The sequence below is a fragment of the Prionailurus viverrinus genome, chromosome E1 (assembly GCF_022837055.1).
Source record: "Prionailurus viverrinus isolate Anna chromosome E1, UM_Priviv_1.0, whole genome shotgun sequence".
Lineage (NCBI taxonomy): Eukaryota > Metazoa > Chordata > Mammalia > Carnivora > Felidae > Prionailurus > Prionailurus viverrinus.
In genome coordinates, this window is record NC_062574.1 from 23,523,680 (window position 1) to 23,542,987 (window position 19,308).

The 19,308-nt window shown below is 36.7% G+C and overlaps 1 protein-coding gene across 13 annotated transcripts in view; it reads left to right on the top strand.

Moving 5' to 3' along the window:
• The window catches only part of SYNRG (synergin gamma), an 86,851-nt gene that overhangs the window by 10,719 nt on the left and 56,824 nt on the right, over positions 1-19,308 (top strand). For 12 of the 13 annotated variants that reach the window (XR_007146999.1, XR_007146998.1, XM_047833604.1 and 9 more), the window contains exons 4-6: positions 14,068-14,198; positions 14,843-14,948; positions 15,485-15,596. Coding sequence is in view for 11 of the 13 variants with exons in the window: in XM_047833604.1 (XP_047689560.1) it covers positions 14,068-14,198; positions 14,843-14,948; positions 15,485-15,596 (349 nt within the window). In the remaining 2 variants the exon portion in view is untranslated. Of the gene's footprint in view, positions 1-491; positions 624-14,067; positions 14,199-14,842; positions 14,949-15,484; positions 15,597-19,308 lie in introns of those variants that run through there. The other variant, XM_047833613.1, reaches the window with a different exon arrangement.

Consider the following 19,308-nt stretch of genomic DNA (forward strand, 5'->3'; position numbering starts at 1 on the left):
ATGAAATGAAGATATGTTCATAAGAGTGTGGGGGGAAACCAAGATAAATCATTTAAGGAAAATCTGGTGACTACTTATTTGATTAGTGACTTAGAATTATTATTATTATTATTATTATTATTATTATTATTATTATTAGGACAAGAAGAAGAAGAAGAAGAAGAAGAATTTTAGAATGACATCTTGGGAAGTTCAGGGACCTAATGCCATGAAGTAGCATTGATAGAAGTAGCATTGCTCTCATGAAAGGAACAGTGTCATTGTTTGGAAGACTTAGGGCCCTCTTTATATTGAATTATGTAATCCCCATAACAACTTTTAAGAGGTAGTGTCTCCATTTTTCTGAGGAGGAATCTGCAGCTTTGTGAGGATGCTCACATTGCATAGGAAGTTGGGATTTGAACCTAAGCCTTGAGTAAGTTTGTATTATCCAAATTATACATTGAATTCTCTCTTAAGAGCATTAGGGAGCCACTGAATAGTTTGAAGCAGTGGAATGACACAATCAGATTTGTATTTCAGAAAGATCATCCTGACTGCTGACTAGAGAATGGTTGGAGGGAGAGAGGAGGGCAAAAATGGATGGAAGGAGAACCATTAAAAGGCTGATGTAGTGAGAGCAGGTGAGATGTTGACTAATTAAAGCAAATACTATTACATCTTTATTTTAGAATCAGTAAATGAAATTGATGGTGTCAGGATTTAGTAAGCACAGCCTAAGATGGGCTGATTCATTTTGGATCTCCATGTCTTTGTAAATTATCTTCTCTAGCTATGATATCCATTTAAACCAAGTAACCAAATAAACTGAATCCAGGAGTCTGATCTTTGAATGGTTGAATGCAAAGTGTTATGGTGTTATTTTTTAAGTAAACATATTCATTCACAAATCAGCCAGAATAAAAAGTTTCCATACTGTTAAAAAATATTTTCATGCCATATATTTTGATTTTACCCAATTATTTAAAATTTTCTATTTCAGTGCATTTATCACGTATAAACACATATATATGATTTATAAATAAGTAATATTTGGGATTTATAAGCAGAATTTAAGTTGAAACTTGTTATGTTGAAGTTGTATAGGCAAATGAGGCTTCATTTGTATGTAAAGATTTGGGAGGACTTTTGGAATCATTCCTTATTCCTCTCTAATAGAAAGAAATAGGAATAAATTGAGCTTTTGTAGGTTTTTTTTTTAATGTTTATTCATTTTGAGTGGAAGAGAGTGCGCATTCACAAGCAGGGAGGGACAGAGAGAGAGAGAATCCCAAGCAGGCTCCACGCTTAGCACAGATGTGGGTCTCGATCTCACCATGACATCATGACCTGAGCCAAAAACAAGATTTGGACGCCTAACCAGCCGAGCCACCCAGGCACCCTGAACTTTTGTAGGTTTTAAATCCGTGTTACTCAGTTTTTGCTAGGTTATGCTGTAGAAAAAGCAATCCCAAAGTCTCTGACTTACAAAAACAAAGGCATGTCCTTTGAAGGTTGGCTATGACCCCACTCTGTGTTCTCTTTATCCTGAGACTCTTACCTAGGACATCCCAGACTTTTGGCATAGGGCAAAGAGATGGCCAAACGCTGTTATAACTTTTAAAGCTTCTTCTCAGAGGTTGCATTCATTAGTCACTTCTACTTACCAAAGTAGTGTGACCAAAACGAACATCAGTAAGGGGAAGAACATACCAGGAAGAATGCACATCACATAGATGTGTAATCTTAGAGTAAAGGCAGCAAATAACTGGAAACAGTTTACCAGAGAATGCAATATTATGTTTTTTGTTGAAAAGTGTACAGTATAATGATTAAATAATTCTATACAGGGAGCCTGCTTGGGATTCTCTCCCTTTCTCTCTGCCTCTCCCCCACTTGTGTGCTATCTCTCTCTCTCAAAATAAACTAAAAAGAAAACAATTCTATACATTACTCAGTGCTCATCAAGATAAGTGTACTCTTGATCCCCTTTTTTCCAACCCTCCTCCCAGCCACCTCCATCTAGCAACCACTAGTTCCCTTTATGTATTTAAAATTTTTTTACATTTATTTATTTTTGAGAGAGAGAGAAAGACAGAGAGAGGGAGGGAGGGGCAGAGAGAGATGGAGACACAGAACCCGAAGCAGGCTCTAGGCTCTGAGCTGTCAGCACAGAGCCCCGTGTGGGGCTCAAACCCATGAACTGCGAGATCATGACCTGAGCTGAAGTCAGACACTCGACTGACTGAGCCACCCAGGCACCCCTAGTTCTCTTTATTTAAGAGTCTGTTTTGGGCACCTGGCTGGCGCAGTCGGTTAGCGTCTGACTTCGGCTCAGGTCATGATCTCACGGTCTGTGAGTTCAAGCCCCGCGTCCGGCTCTGTGCTGAAAGCTCAGAGCCTGGACCCTGTTTCAGATTCTGTGTCTCCCTCTCTCTCTGCCCCTCCCCCACTCATGCTCTGTCTCTCTCTGCCTCTCAAAAATAAAGAAAACTAATAAAAAAAAAAAAAGACTGTTTTTTGGATTGTCTCTCTTTTCTTTCTTTTCTCTTTTTTTTTTCTTGGTTGGGGGTGGTGGAGGGAGCTGTTCCTTTGTTCTGTTTCTTAAATTCCACATATGAGTGAAATCATGTAGTATTTGTGTTTCTCTGAGTGACTTGTTTCACTTGGCATTATAATCCCTAGGGTCTTTCTATATCATTACAGATGGCAAGATCTCATTCTTTTTTTTGGCTGAGTAATATTACATTATATATATATATATATATATATAAGATGTCATATATATGTATATTACATCTCTATCCATCTATCAGTAGACACTTGGGCTGCTTTCATATCTTGGCTATTGTAAATAATGCAGCACTAAACATAGGAGTGCATAGTGTTTTCATTTTCTTTGGATAAAAAATACCCAGTAGTGGAATTCCTGGATCATATGGTAACTCTATTTTTAATTTTTTGAGGAACCTCCATACTGTTTTCCACAGTGGCTGCACCAATTTGCATTCCCACCAAAGGTGCAGGAAAGTTCCTTTTGCTCCACATCTTGTCAACACTTGTTATTTCTTGTATTTTTTATTTCAGCCATTCTGACGGGTGTGAGGTGATGATCTCATTGTAGTTTTGATTTGCATTTCTCTGATGATAAGGGATGTTGAGCATCTTTTCATGTGTCTGTTGGCCATCTGGATGTCTTCCTTGGAAAAATGTCTATTGAGGTCCCATTTTTAATTGCCTTGTTGTTTTTATGGTATTGAAGTATATAAGTTCTTTATGTAGTACTTTGGATATTAACCCCTTATCGGGTATATTATTTGCAAGTATCTTCTTACATTCAGTAGGTTGCCTTTTCATTTTGTTGATGATTTCCTTTGCTTTGCACAAGATTTTTATTTTGGCGTAGTCCCAAAAGTTTAATTTTCCTTTTGTTTCCCTTGCCTGAGGGGACATATCTAGAAAAATGTTTCTGTGGCCAATTTCAAAGAAATTATTGCCTATGTTTTCTTCTAGGAGTTTTACAGTTTCAGGTCTTAAATTTAGGTCTTCAATCCGTTTTGAACTTATTTTTCTGTATGGTGTAAGAAAGTGGCCCAGTTTCATTATTTTGCACGTAGCTGTCCAGTTTCCTAGCACCATTTGTTGGAGAGGCTGTCTTTTCCCTATTGTATGAACTTGCCTCTTTTATTGTAGATTAACTGACTATATAAGCATGGGTTTATTTCTAGGAGCTCTGTCCTGTTCCAGTTGATCTTTATGTCACTTTTTGTACTGGTACCATATTGTTTTGATTACTACAGCTTTGTAATATATCTTGAAATTTGGGATTGTGATACCTCCAGCTTTCTCAAGATTGCTTTGGCAAATAGAGCTCTTTCATGGTTCCATATAAGTACATCTTAGTATATTATTTGTTCTAGTTCTCTGAAAAAATGTTGGTATTTTGATAGGGATTGCATTGAATCTGCAGGTTGCTTTGGGTAATATGAATATTTTAACAACATTAATTCTTCCAATCTATGAGCTTGGACTATCTTTCCATTTGTTTGTGTCATCTTCAGTTACTTTTATCAGTGTCTTATAGTTTTCAGAGTATGAGTCTTTTGCCTCCTTGTTTAAATTTATTCCTAGGTATTTTATGACTTCTGGTGTAATTGTAAATGAGATTGTTTTCTTCATTTCTTTCTGCTACTTCCATTATTAGTGTGTAGAAAAGCAACGGTTTTCTGTATATTAATTTTGTATCCTGAAACTTTACTGAGCTCATTTATCAGTTATCATAGTTTTTTGGTGGACTCTTTAGGGTTTCCCATTGATAGTATCATGTCATCTGCAAATAGTGGCAGTTTTACTTCTTCCTTATTTTGGATGCTTTTTATTTCTTTTTCTTCTCTGTTTGCTGTGACTAAGACTCCCAATACTATGTTGAATAAAAGTGGTGAGAATGAATACTCTTGTCTTGTTCCTAATGTTAGAGGAAAAGCTCTCAGTTTTTCACTGTTGAATATAGCTGTGGGTTTTGGGTATATGGCCTTTATTATGTTGAGATATGTTCCCGCTAAACACATTTTGTTGAGTTTTTACTAATGAATGGATGTTGTATTTTGTCAAGTGCTTTTTCTGCTTCTACTGAAATTATCATACAGTTTTTATCCTTTCTCTTGTTAATGTGATTTATCAGTGTTGATTGCAGATATTGAGCCACTCTTACATCCCTGGAATAAACCCCATTTGATCATGGTGAATGATTTTTTTAACGTGTTGTTAGATTTGGTTTGCTAATATTTTGTTGAGGATTTTTATATCTATGTTTTGCAGACATATTTGCCTATAGTTTTCTCTCTCTCTCTTTTTTTTTTTTTTGTTTTTGTTTTTGTTTTTGTTTTTGTTTTTTGGTAGTGACTTTATCTGGTTTTGGTATATGGGTAATCCTGGCCTCATAGAATGAATTTGGAAGCTTTCCTTCCTGTTCTATTTTTTGGAATTGTTTGAGAAGAATAGGCATTAACTCTTCTTTAAATGTTTGGTAGAATTCACCTGTGAAGCTGTCTGGTCCTGGACTTCTGTTTTTTTGGGAGTTTTTGATCACTGATTCGATTTCATTGCAAGTAATCAGTGTTCAAATTTTCTATTTCTTCTTTCTCATTCAGTTTTAGAATGTTACATATTCCTAGGAATTTATCCATTTCTTGTAGGTTGCCCATTTGTTGGTATATAATTTTTCATAGTATTCTCTTATAATCCTTTGTGTGGTTTTTTCTCCTTCATTTCTGGCTTTATTTATTTAGAGTCTTCCCTTTTTTCTTGGTGAGTCTGGCTAAAGGTTTATCAATTTTGTTTACCTTTTGAAAGAACCAGCTCCTGGTGTCATTAATCTGTTCTATTGGGTTGTTGTTGTTTTTTGTTTTTTTTTTTTTTTCAGTCTCTATTTCACTTATTTCTGCTGTAATCTTTATTATTTCCTTCCTTTTACTGTCTTTGGGCTTTTTTTTTTTCCTAGTTTCTTCAGATGTAAGGTTATTTATTTATTTAAGATTTTTCTGGTTTCTTGATGTAAGACTATATTGCTATAATCTTCCCTCTTAGAACAGCTTTTGCTGCATCCCAAAGATTTTGGACAATTGTGTTTTCATTTTCATTTGTCTCCATCTATTTTGAGATTTCCTCTTTGATTACTTGATTGACCCATTCATTGTTAAGTATGTTATTTAGTCTCCATATATTTGTTTTTTGTTTTTTTTTTTTTTTTTTTTTTTGGTTTTTTTTTTTTTTTTTTTTTTTTTTTCAGATTTTTGCTTGTAGTTGATTGTTAGTTTCATACTGTTGTGTTTGGAAAAACTGCATAATATGATTTCAGTTTTTTTAATTTATTGAGATTTGTGGACTAATATGTCATCTGTCCTGGGGAATGTTCCATGTGCACTTGAAAAGAATGTGTAGTCCACTGTCTTGGGGCCAAATGTTCCGAATATGTCTGTTAGATCCCTCTGATCCACGTGTCATTCAGAGCCACTGTTTCCTTGTTGATTTCTCTCTGGATGATCTCTACATGGATGTAAGTGGAATGTTAAAGTCTCTTACTATTTTTGTATTACTGTCAATTTTTTCCCTTTATGTCTGTTAATATTTGCTTTATGTATTTAGGTACTTCTATGTTGTGTATAGGTATTGGCGATTGTTATATTCCCTTGTTGTCCTTTTGTCTCTTGTTAAAGTCTGTCTTGTACGATGAAAAGAAAGCTAAGGTAACAACATTTACACTTCCATTTGCATGGCAAATGTTTTTACATCCCTTATTACTTTCAGTCTGCATGTATCTTTAGCTCTGAAGTGAGTCTTTTGTAGGCAGCATATGAATGGATCTTGTTTTTTATCCATTCAGTCGCCCTATGTTTTTTGATTTGAAAGTTTAGTCCATTTACATTTAAAGTAATTACCGAGGGGCTCTTGGCTGGCTCAGTCAGTAAAGCATGCAACTCTTAATCTTAGGGTTGTGAGTTCAAGCTCCCTGTTGGACATAGAGCTTACTTTAAAAAAATAAAACAGGGGCGCCTGGGTGGCTCAGTCGGTTAAGCGTCTGACTCTGGCTCAGGTCATGATCTCACGGTCCGTGAGTTTGAGCCCCACGTCGGGCTCTGTGCTAACAGCTCAGAGCCTGGAGCCTGTTTCAGATTCTGTGTCTCCCTCTCTCTCTGACCCTCCCCCATTCATGCTCTGTCTCTCCCTGTCTCAAAAATAAATATAAACGTTAAAAAGAAAAAAAAATTTTTTTAAATAAAACAGGGGCACCTGGGTGGCTCAGTCGGTTAAGTGTCCGACTTTGGCTGAGGTCATGATCTCGCAGTTTGTGAGTTCGAGCCCCACATTGAGCTCTGTGCTGACAACTCAGAGCCTGGAGCCTGCTTCAGATTCTGTGTCTCCTCCTCTCTCTGCCCCTCCCATGCTCATGCTCTGTCTCTCTCTGTCTTTCAATAATAAACGTTAAAAAATAAATAAAATAAAATAATTATTGATAGGCATGTATTCATTGCCATTTTGTTACTTCTTTATGATTGTTTTTGTCATTCTTTGTTCCTTTTTCTCTTGCTCTTTTTCCTTGTGGTTTGATGGCTTTCTTTAGTGTTACGTTTGGATTCTTCTCTATTTTTTTCTATTATAGGTTTTTGATTTGTGGTTACCATTAGGTTCTTTTATAACATGTTTTGCGTGTAGCAGTCTATATGAAGTTGATGGTCACCTAAGTTTGAGCCCATACTAATAGCACTAGATTTTTACTCCCCACCCCCACGTTTTATGAATACAATGTCATATTTTACATCCTTCTATTTTGCAGATCACTTGACTGATTCTTATAATTCTCTTTACTGCTTTTGAGCTTTAACCTCCATGCTGGTTTTATAAGTGATTAATCTGCTTTTATTTTATGTTTGTATTTACCTGTGAAATTGTTTTCCTTTCATAATTTTCTTACTCCTGATTATGGCTTTTTTTTTCTTTCCAAAGAATTCCCTTTAACATTTCTTGTAAGGCTGGTTTAGTGATGAAGTCCTTTAACTTCTGTATGTTTGGGGAACTCTTTATTGCTCCTATTCTGAATAATAACCTTACTGGGTAGAGTATGTTGTTCACAGGATTTTTTCTTTCAGCACTTTGAGTTTGAGTATTTCATGCCACTCACTTCTGGCCTGCAAAGTGTCTGCTGAAAAGTCAGCTGATAGCTTTATGTAAACTGTTTTCTTCTGATGTTTTTAAAATTCTCTCTTTATCACTACTTTTTAAATTATTGTGTGCCTTGGTGTGGACCTTCTTGGGTTCCTCTTATTGGGGGCTCTCTTATTTCTGGATCTGGATGTCTATTTCCTTCCACAGATTAGGGAAGTTTTCAGGTATTATTTCTTCAAATAAGTTTTCTGACCTCTTCTCTCTGTCTTCTCCTTCTGGGATCCCTGTACAGCGAATGTTACTACGCTTGATGATGTCACCGAGTTTGCTGAACCTGTTTTTATTTTTTTATTACTCTGTTGTTTTTGCTGTTCAGCTTGGTTGTGTTCCATTACTCTGTCTTCCAGGTTGCTGATCCATTCTTCTGCTTCCTCTAGTCTGCTGTTGATTTCTCCAAGTGTATGTTTAAATTTCAGTTACTGAATTCTTTAGCCCTGACTGGTTCTTTTTTATATTTTCTGTATCTTCATTGATGGTCTCACTTAGATTCTCACTATTTTCTCAAGTCCAGAGAGTATCTTTGTGACCATTACTTTGAATTCTTCATCAGGCATATTGCTTATTTCCATCTCATTTAGCTCCCCTCCTACCCCTTTTGATGTGGTTTTCTCTCTGTAATTCACTGTGGAAGGTCTATTCTGTCAGTCTGCAGGTTGTTTTCAGAATTAGTCGCATAGATGTAGCTCCTGTCTTGATGTGCCCATGGGAGGAGGTGAGCTCAGGATCCTCCTACTCTGCTATCTTTCCCAAACTACTCCCATTCTGGTTTGTTGTTGTTGTTGTTTGTTTGTTTGTTTTGTTTTTTCCTTATGCAGGCTCTACACCCAATGTGGGGCTTGAACTTGTGACCCTGAGATCAAGTCGTATGCTCTACCAACCGAGTCAGCCAGGTGTCCCCTGGTGTTTTTGGTTTTGTTTTGTTTTTTGTTTTTTTTATAGTAGCTGTCCTAATGTGCGTGAGGTAGTATATCATTGTAGTTTTGGTTTTCATTTCTCTAGTAAATGATGTTGAGTATCTTTTCATGTGGTTATTGGCCATTTGTATATCTTCACTGGAGAAATGTTTAAGTCTTTTGCCCTTCTTTGAATTGGGTTTTTTGTTGGTGAATTAATTGTGAGAGTTGTGTCTATATTTTGGATATTAATCCCTTATCAGATATATGATTTGCAAATGTTTTCTCCCATTCTGTGGGTTTCCCTTTTACTCTGTGGGTAGTGTCTCTTAATGTACAAATTTTTAAAGTTTCATGAAGTCTAAGTTGTTTGTTTTTTCTTTAAACGTTTGGTAGAATTTAATAGCAAAGCCATTAGGTCCAGGACTTTTCTTGTTGGGAGATTTTGATTACTGACTAAATCTGTGTAGCTGTATAACAAGTTCTCCCATGTTATTCTTCTTTTCAAAATTATTTTAACTCTTCTGGTTTATCTGTCTTTGCATATAAGTTTTAGAATAACGTTGCCTATATCTATCTATGAAAAGTCTGGTTGGAGTTTTGATAGGAATTACGGTAAACCTTTTTATCAATTTGGGGAAAATTGACATCTTTAATATGTAGATTCTTGCAATATATGAGCATGGTATGTCTCTCCATTTGTTTAGATCTTTGATTTCTGTCATCAGCACTGTATAGTTTTTGGCATTTAAGTTCCTTAAATTTTTTGTTAGATTTACATCTAAGTTTTTGAGTAATTATAAATGGCATTGTAGTTTTTATTTCAATGTTCTGTTCATTGCCAGTATATAGAAATGTGGTTGATTTGGGCATACTTGTTTTGTAACCTGCAACCTTGCTGAACTCACTTATTCTAGGAATTTTTTTGTAGATTCCTTGGAATTTTCTATGGAGATAGTCTTGTCCTTTCATCAAATGTTAACATGCTGTATTTGCTTCACATTTTTAAAAGAAATGAACAAAACAGTTATAATTTCCTTCTTCTACTTCCCCAGAGATAGTTATCACTATCATGAATTGAGTGCTTAGTGTTTTCATATGTCTTCTTGTACTTCTCCTGTTTTACATGTTTGAATATTCATGAATATTATATATTGTCCAGGTTTTAAAGGTTTATGTAAGCATGTACCCTTCTGCATTTGAGTTTTTTAGTTGACATTGTTTTGCCCCAGAATTTATCCCTGTTATAGAGTGCTGCCAAATATATTCATATAGCTACTGTGTAGTGTTCCACTGCATGAGTATATATTCTTCTGTTGGTGGACATGTAAGTTGCTTCCAATTTGTTGCTATTTGTTTTGTTTTTATTGATTTCTAAGAGTTCATTATATCTTCCAGATTCTTACCTTTGTGGTTATTTGTGTTGCCAATATCTCCTCCTATACTTTGGCTTGTTTTTTAATTTTTTGGTGAGGTCATGTAGAAGTTAAGTCAGATGGATAAATCATTTCTTTTATGGTCTGATCTCTTGTGTGCCTCATTAGACCTAGTCCTACCCTGCGATCATAATATTATTCTTCTTACTAAATCAACCTGGAATTGTTCTGTGCTATCAGATATGTGAGTCTAAAGGTCTAATTTTATTATTTTCCATTTGAGTAGCCAGTTTTCTCCAAATCATTTATCAATATCCCATTCTTTACTCATTGATTTCCAAAATGCTGTACTATCCAATTTCTTGATATGCTTTGGATTAGTTTCTGAGCTCTTCTGTTTGTCCCATTGCTATTTCTGTCTGTCCCTGCATCAATAAGTATCTTAGTCTCCTAATCTAGCCTAAGATAAGCCTTGATATCTGCTAGTGTGGATCCTCCTTGTTCTTCTTTTAAAGAATTATAGCTATTCATGGTTCTTTCCTCTTCATGATAAGTTTTAAGATCAGCTTGTCAAATTCCACATAAAATCTGCTGGGATTTTTATTGAAACTGACATTTTTAACTTTTTTGGTCTGTGATATCTCTCCAGTCACTCAAATCTTCAGTAGCCTTCAATATTCTTCATCTTGGGAGTGAACTTCTTTATCTTGAATGTCTTTAGCAGTTGATTGGATGTATCTCAGATTTCTGAGTTATTTCTTTTGTCCTGTCATTCACCCAGCATATAACTAATGATTAGTATTTCTTAACCTTTAGGTTTATCTAGATTTTAAAAGAATTAGACTGTATGAATGTATAAACTAACTTTTCAGGAATTTGAAAAAGACAAAATGCCATTTAGCAAGTTTGAATCTTCTTGAAGAACAGAATTTTCTAAATAGGAAGGCAAAGTGTATAATACCTTTCCTTCTTTTATTCTTTATTATTTTTGTGGAATATCTGGTCTGTTAGTCTGTATGAGTTGAGTGGTTTCTTTTGCATTTTATGTGCCTTGGGTAAATGAAGTCAATTTAAAAAGGAACTTAATCCCTCACCACAAAAAAGAAATGGTGATTATGTGACATGATGGAGATATTAGTTAATGCTGTGGTGGTAATCATTTTGCAGTATATAAGTGTATCAAATCAATAGGCTGCAATACCTTAAAATTACAGTGTTATATCAACTGTAGCTCAGTAAAGCTGGAAAAAGTAGGGGATTGATTAAGTAAATTATTTTATTTAAATAAAGCTAGAAAAAAAATGTAGTCCTAGGACTATGGTGCTAATTTTTAGCACCAGGAGAACCACGCTGTGATTAAAAGTAAGTATACATTGCCATCCCCACTCAAGATTTACAATAAAGAGTGTTAGTAATTAAGTAATATGTATTACTTATAACTCCTATTGTAAAGTCCTAAAGCCATTCATAAGGCTTCCAAGCTACTACTATTCATTGAGCAGGTGTATGCCTGAGCATATGAATAGACACAAAAACAGATTAAAATTTGTTTTAAGTCTGAATCTGTGGTTGTTGTTGGTAATTGGAGAAGCAGCGTAACATAATGATGGAGAATATGCACTTTGGAACCAGAAGCTGCCTGTTTCTAATCTTGGCTCTGTCACTTACAAGCAGTAAGTAAGGTAGTTGTCTCTTTTGTACTTCCGTTTCCTCATCTGTAAAATGAGAATAATAGTAGCACCTACTGCATAGGTTTGTTGTAAGGATTAAGTTAATTAATATACATAAAACCCTTAGAAGAGTCCCTGGGACATAGTAGGGGCTTCATTAGTGTTATTAATAAGACATTCTTATTAATAAGATATTCTTGTTGATCATTATCAGAAATTCTCTAACTCTAACGATCTTACGTATATTGAGAATAATGTATGTAAATCCCTAATTCTATAGCTGGCATATGGCATGAACACAATAAAATGATACCTATATTGTAACTGTTAAGTGTTCATTTTTCTTATCTAGTTGCCTTAATTCTGTATTTGCTTGCAGAATCTTATTTTGTTCCGGGAAAAAAATGGGATCATTATTGTTTTTGAGAGAGTACTTCTTTGTTGTCAGTAACTTTTAATAATTATAATAGCTGCTATTTACTCATATATGCTACACAGTGCTCTAAGTGCTTTACCTATATTATTTGTATCCTCCAATCCTCTGCTATTACAGGGAGGTGCACTTTTTTCAAGATTCAGTATGAGGTGACATTTTTTAAGTTTTTTTTCAATGTTTATTTTTGAGAGAGAGAGAGAGAAAGACAGAGAGAGATTATAAGCAGGGGAGGGGCAGAGAGAGAGAGAGAGGGAGACATAGAATCCAAAACAGGCTCCAGGCTCTGAGCTGTCAGCACAGAGCACAACGCAAGGCTTGAACCCATGACCTGTGAGATCATGACCTGAGCCAAAGTTGGATGCTTAACTGACTTAGCCACCCAGATACCCCATGGTGGTATTTTTGATAATTTCTAAAACAAATATTTTGAGGGAAACACTTAACAGGACTTCTTCAACAAACATTGTTAGATTAAAATTGATATCTTAGGGGTGCATGGGTGGCTCAGTCGGTTGGGTGGCTGACTTCAGCTCAGGTCATGATCTCGCGGTCTGTGAGTTCAAGCCCCGTGTCGGGCTCTGTGCTGATAGCTCGGAGCCTGGAGCCTGCTTTGGATTCTGTGTCTCCCTCTCTCTCTGCTCCTCCCCTGCTTGTGCTCTATCTCTCTCTGTCTCTCAAAAATAAATAAATGTTGGGGCGCCTGGGTGGCGCAGTCGGTTGAGCGTCCGACTTCAGCCAGGTCACGATCTCGCGGTCCGTGAGTTCGAGCCCCGCGTCGGGCTCTGGGCTGATGGCTCAGAGCCTGGAGCCTGTTTCCGATTCTGTGTCTCCCTCTCTCTCTGCCCCTCGCCCGTTCATGCTCTGTCTCTCTCTGTCCCAAAAATAAATAAATGTTGAAAAAAAAAATTAAAAAAAAAAAAATGTTAAAAATTTTTTTTTAATTTTGATATCTTAGTCTTGTTAAAAAAAAACGCTTCACTAAAAATGAATTGATGAAAGTCTGAATATATTAAATCCAATAGTGTGAATATAATCTTTACCTTAAGGTAATTTAACTTTTGGTGGTTTACATTAATTTTATATAAGTAGGGGAGTTGCACTTTATTGCAAACACATTCTTCACTCACTATAACTGAAAGAATCCTGGAATCATAGACTAGGCAATCTGGGCAACTAACATAGCAGGATGCATGCAGTCAGGTTTTTGAAGGAAGAGAGGATAGGTTTAGAAGAAGCAAGGAGAAATATTCCCCTTTTACAGGAAACGTGGAAGAGAAGCAGCAATCTCCAGATAAGAGGGCTTCCAGGGATAGCCATATTTCAATTAGGGAACAGAAGGGGAGCCTTTCAGGGAGAAGGCTGAGGCATAGGAGAATTTCCACTCAGTGTAAATTATTCATTATCATTCTTGTCAGTGCCATCATCATTATTATTAGATTTTGTGATTAGCTATAGTGTGATACTATTTTTACTTCTGGACACTTGAGTAAACTTTATACTGTGGTATTAGTATGTAAGTTATTACTGATTAAATATATTTTATTTTCTGTATAAGTTTGGCCATCAGGCCTGTGATACTGAACATCAAAATATTCATTATCCTAGCATACATATCAGAAAAGCATGTTTTAATCTCATTTTTGGATTAACTACTGTATGCCAGCCTCTTACCTATTGCTGGAAAATAGACAGGTAAGATATGATACCTCTTTTCAAAGAGTAGAATATATCTCGTGTGTGCACGTGTGCTTCCATGCACACACACCCTCAGACTGTTAGCAGTGGTCACATCTCAGACAATGAAGGAAATGAAAGGGGTGAGATAGTAAGGGGAACTTTACATTTTTTGCCTGTGTTTTTTGACTCTATTGTTTAAGAAAGTCCTATAGTTCGTTAATAAAAATATTAAGAAAGAATTTATGGAAGTTATAGTTTTTCTTTGTAATAATTAAGAGGAAGAATTGTATTTTCTAAGCCTTTGTTTCTTTCAGGCAGGGATACCAATGGGGCCAATGCCAGCAGCAGGAATGCCTTACCTTGGACAAACACCGTTCCTGGGAATGCGTCCCCCGGGCCCACAGTACACCCCAGACATGCAGAAGCAGTTCGCTGAAGAGCAGCAGTAAGAGACCTTGGGATTCAAACCTGAGGACACATGATAGCAGTTATTTTAGGAACAGTCACATGGTTTCTAATGCACATTTGAAGCCCAAACAGTCATGTTACCTTTAAGATTCATGAAATACTTCATTATATATAAGTTTTAAGCAAGGACAGACGTTAGAGAGCCTCTCACTCAACTCTCTAATTTTACATCTAGAGAAAGGGCAGTTCGGAGAAATGAAGCGACTTTGTCAGGCCAGATTACACAATTACTAGCAAATGTAGACTTCCTGATGCCCAAAGCATTGTTCTTTCTCCTGTGAGACACTGCCTTCCCAAGTTGGAGTTTTCTTTTTTGTCTACTTGCCTGTTTTTTGAGATTACTTTTGAATGCAAAAGATTTGTCTCTTCCCCTTCCAAATTAGACAAGGAATAAATTCATGTCTATAATTTAAGCATATATTTTTTTGGACACCTTTCATATATTTTGAAATTAATATATTGGGGAAATAGTACTGTCATAAGGAAATTATATCTAATTAGCAATGAAGTTGTTAGTTCTAGAAATGTAAGGCAATACTGCTGAAACTGTTAGAAGTATGAATAGAACACAATTGATAATGCCCCTGCAGTTAGTTCTTTACTATGTTGCTTTTCCTTCAGAAAACGATTTGAACAGCAACAGAAGCTCTTAGAAGAAGAAAGAAAAAGACGCCAGTTTGAAGAGCAGAAGCAAAAGCTCAGGCTTTTGAGTAGTGTGAAACCCAAGGTAATCTTTTCCACTGCCACAGCACACACACGCCTTGCATGTGCCTCATGCTCATTCAGTGGATTCTGTCACTGGGGCACAAGCCCAAGCTTATGCTGTGGTTGGTTGATTTTGCCTTATCTGATTCCACAAGTGAAGAATTCTCCTTTTCCTATAAGACGCTGTATGGTTGAGGAGGGTGGGCTATCAACCATCATCTGCTCAACTCCTTTTTACTACCACTGGTGTTTGTGATCTTTTCTTGGGAAGGTTAATCATGGATCTTGATATTAATTAATTCAGGATACTTAATGTCAGTTGTATCCTGAAGTATTTATAAATGGACCTTTTAATATTTTTTGTATTTTATAGTGTTGTTTTATGCCTTTGGTATACTTATAACACGTACCAGTGTTTTTCTGATTCAGAGAATTCCCTATCAGAAGTATGCGGTAAAAATTTTGAAAATAGACCAATCTCTGTACTTTTAATTTGGGAGGATCTAGGATGAAGTGAGACATAAGTGAAGATATATCCATACATTTATTGTCTTCTAGACAGGAGAGAAGAGTAGAGATGATGCTTTGGAAGCCATAAAAGGAAATTTAGATGGGTTTTCCAGAGATGCTAAAATGCATCCTACTCCAGCATCGCACCCTAAGAAACCAGGTAATTTTAATTTAAAATTTTCTTTTGGAGGGGCGCCTGGGTGGCTCAATCTGTTGAGCGTCCGACTTCGGCTCAGGTCACGATCTCGCAGTCCGTGGGTTTGAGCCCCGTATTGGGCTCTGTGCTGACAGCTCAGAGCCGGGAGCCTGCTTCGGATTCTGTCTCCCTCTCTCTGCCCCTCTCCGGCTCGTGCTCCGTTTCTCTCTGTCTTTCAAAAATGAATAAACGTTAAAAAAAATTTTTTTTTATTTTATTTTGGAGGCACTTGGGTGGCCCAGTCAGTTAACCATCTGGCTCTTGGTTTCAGCTCAGGTCATGATCTCAAGGTTCGTGAGTTTGAGTCCCACATCAGGCTTTGCGCTGGCAGTGCAGAGCCTGCTTGGGATTCGCTCTCTCCACCCCTCCCGCTCATGCACACGTGTGTTCTCTTTCTCTCTCAAAATAAATAAAACTTAAAAAAACTTTTTTCTTTCATTGGAAGGTGATTTTCTGTGTGTTTAATTGACCAGTGTGTGTGGGTATTATGTCAGTGCTCATCTAATCCTTCAAGCTAAGTGAAGATTTGGATGTTTAAAATTTACAGGGGGTTAAGAATAACATATCATTAATAGGTGAAGAGTTGTCAAATCATTCAGCCAACCAAGTACTTTTTTCTGCTGGCATATATTACATTAATAAATTTTATCCTAAACCCTTATATTGTAGTACCTTTTATAGATGGGATCAGGAGGGAATAATCTAATATTGGCACAGTAACCAGTTCTTGACTTTCTGGGACAGCTTTAACTCTGTCCTATTAATTTCACTTGTTAGATTATATACTTGGATGCAAAGTAAAATATACAGCAAGATTGAAAAGAGAATGGATATTAGGAATCAGATTGAGTTCAGACAGGAAAAACATAAGTAAAAATGAAAATTTTAAGCTGAATAAGCTAGTCAAGAAGTAATTTAAAAATAGATTTTGGGGGGCGCCTGGGTGGCGCAGTCGGTTAAGCGTCCGACTTCAGCCAGGTCACGATCTCGCGGTCCGTGGGTTCGAGCCCCGCGTCGGGCTCTGGGCTGATGGCTCAGAGCCTGGAGCCTGTTTCCGATTCTGTGTCTCCCTCTCTCTCTGCCCCTCCCCCGTTCATGCTCTGTCTCTCTGTCCCAAAAATAAATAAACGTTGAAAAAAAAAATTTTTTTTTAAAAATAGATTTTGGAATGCTGAAACTGAACCCTGCGTGGAACTTAGAAGAAGGAGAAGACAGGAGTGGTCATTGTTAGGGCATGTTCTGACCATAGAGAATGACCTTTTTGGACAACTAGGTGTAGTTTAACAATCTCATTGTTAAATAATAAATTGGTGTTTTGATATTTAAATAGACTCATGAGTTCAGTCAACATACATTCAGTTAATTGCTTCTTATCCAAAAAAATAGTTTTCTAAAGCAAACCCAAGAAGTTTCCAGAGTTTCTCCAGTTAGAGACTTAACCTAGGCCTAAAGTATATAAAAAGAGTTTCCAGCCTTTTACCCACCAAAGTCATCTTTTAATCTCCCCCCGTATCATAAAATATTGACTATACAAATTATCACATAATTTTGTACTTATCACATATATAACTGTGAGAGTTTATAAGCCAAAATATGTACCACGTAGGATTAACATAATTCCAGTCAAATGCAAAGAAACATTTATTTAGCCTTTGCAGCCTTATTGCTTATTAAGTAGGATCCATTTAAAAAATACTCATAGTAGGGCCACCTGGGTGGCTCAGTTGGTTGAGCGTCCGACTTCAGCTCAGGTCATGATCTCACAGTTTGTGAGTTCGAGCCCTGTGTCGGGCTCTGTGCTGACAGCTGAGATCCTGGAGCCTACTTCAGATTCTGTGTCTCCCTCTCTCTCTGACCCTCCCCTGCTTGTACTCTGTCTCTCTCTCCCTCAAAATAAATAAACATAATTTTTTTTTTTAATACTCATAGTAGCTCTTAGTTTTCCATTACTGCTGTTTTCTACCAGTGCTGCTCTAAGAACCCAAATTGAGAGCTTAAATCCACACTCTCCTAACCATTATTGGGAAGGGTTGGAATTCATTGGATCATAGCTTTTTTTTTTTTTTTTAACAAAATTAATTAATTTTGGGTACTCATTTTGCATTACCTGGAAGCATTAAAGGTTCTATTTCATGGATCTGAAAGAGAAGCATGTAGTATTCCCATTTTTCAGATAAGAACCTTTTTTTTTTTTTTTAATTTACATCCAAGTTAGCATATAGTGCAATGATGATTTAAGGAGTAGATTCCTTAGTGCCCCTTACCCATTTATCCCATCCTCCCTTCCACAGCCTTTCCAGTAACCCTCTGTTTGTTCTCCATATTTATGAGTCTCGTATGTTTTGTCCCCCACCCTGTTTTTATATTTTTGCTTTCCTTCCCTTATATTCATCTGTTTTGTATCTTAAAGTCCTCATTTGAGTGAAGCCATATGGTATTCGTCTTTCTCTGACTAATTTCGCTTAGCATAATACCCTCTAGTTCCATCCACATGGTTGCAAATGGCAAGATTTCATTCTTTTTGATTCCCGAGTAAAACTCCATTGTATATATATACCACATTATCTTTATCCATTCATCCATCGATGGACATTTAGGTTCTCTCTATACTTTGGCTATTGTTGATAGTGCTGCTATAAACATTGGGCTGCATGTGCCCCTTTGAAACAGCACACCTGTATCCCTTGGACAAATACCTACTAGTGCAATTGCTAGGTCATAGGGTAGTTCTATTTTTAATTTTTTGAGGAACCTCCATACTGTTTTCCAGAGTGGCTGCACCAGTTTGCATTCCCGTCAGCAGTGCAAAAGAGATCCTCTTTCTCTGTATCCTCACCAACATCTGTTGTTGCCTGAGTTGTTAATGTTAGCCATTCTGACCAGTGTGAGGTGGTATCTCATTGTGGTTTTGATCTGTATTTCCCTGATGATGAGTGACATTGAGCATTTTTTCATGGGTCAGTTGGCCATCTGGATGTTTTCTTTGGAGAAGTGTTTATTCATGTCTTTTGCCCATTTCTTCACTGGATTGGTTTTTGGGTGTTGAGTTTGATCAGTTCTCCATAGATTTTGGATACTAACCCTTTATCTGATATGTTGTTTGCAAATATCTTCTCCCATTCTGTTGATTGCCTTTTAGTTTTGCTGATTGTTTCCTTTGCTGTGCAGCAGCTTTTTGTTTTGATGAGGTCCCAAAATTCATTTTTGCTTTTGTGTCCGTTGCCTCTGGAGATGTGTTGAGTAAGAAGTTGCTGTGGCCAAGGTCAAAGAGGTTTTTGCCTGCTTTCTCCTCAAGGACTTTGGTAGCTTCCTGTCTTACATTTAGGTCTTTCATCCATTTTGAGTTTATTTTTGTGGATGGTGTAAGAAAGTGGTCCAGCTTCATTTTTCTGCATGTTGCTGTCCAGTTTTCCCAGCACCACTTGCTGAAGAGACTGTCTTTATTCCATTGGATATTCTTTCCTGCTTTGCCAAAGATTAGTTGGCCATACATTTGTGGGTCCATTTCTGGGTTCTGTATTCTGTTCCACTGATCTGAGTGTCTGTTTTTGTGCCAGTGCCATACTGTCTTAATGATTACAGCTTTGTAATACAGCTTGAAGTCTGGCAGATGAGAACCTTTTTAAAAAAAGACTACTTCTGTGACATTAGACTTTCATGAATGTTAAAACAACTT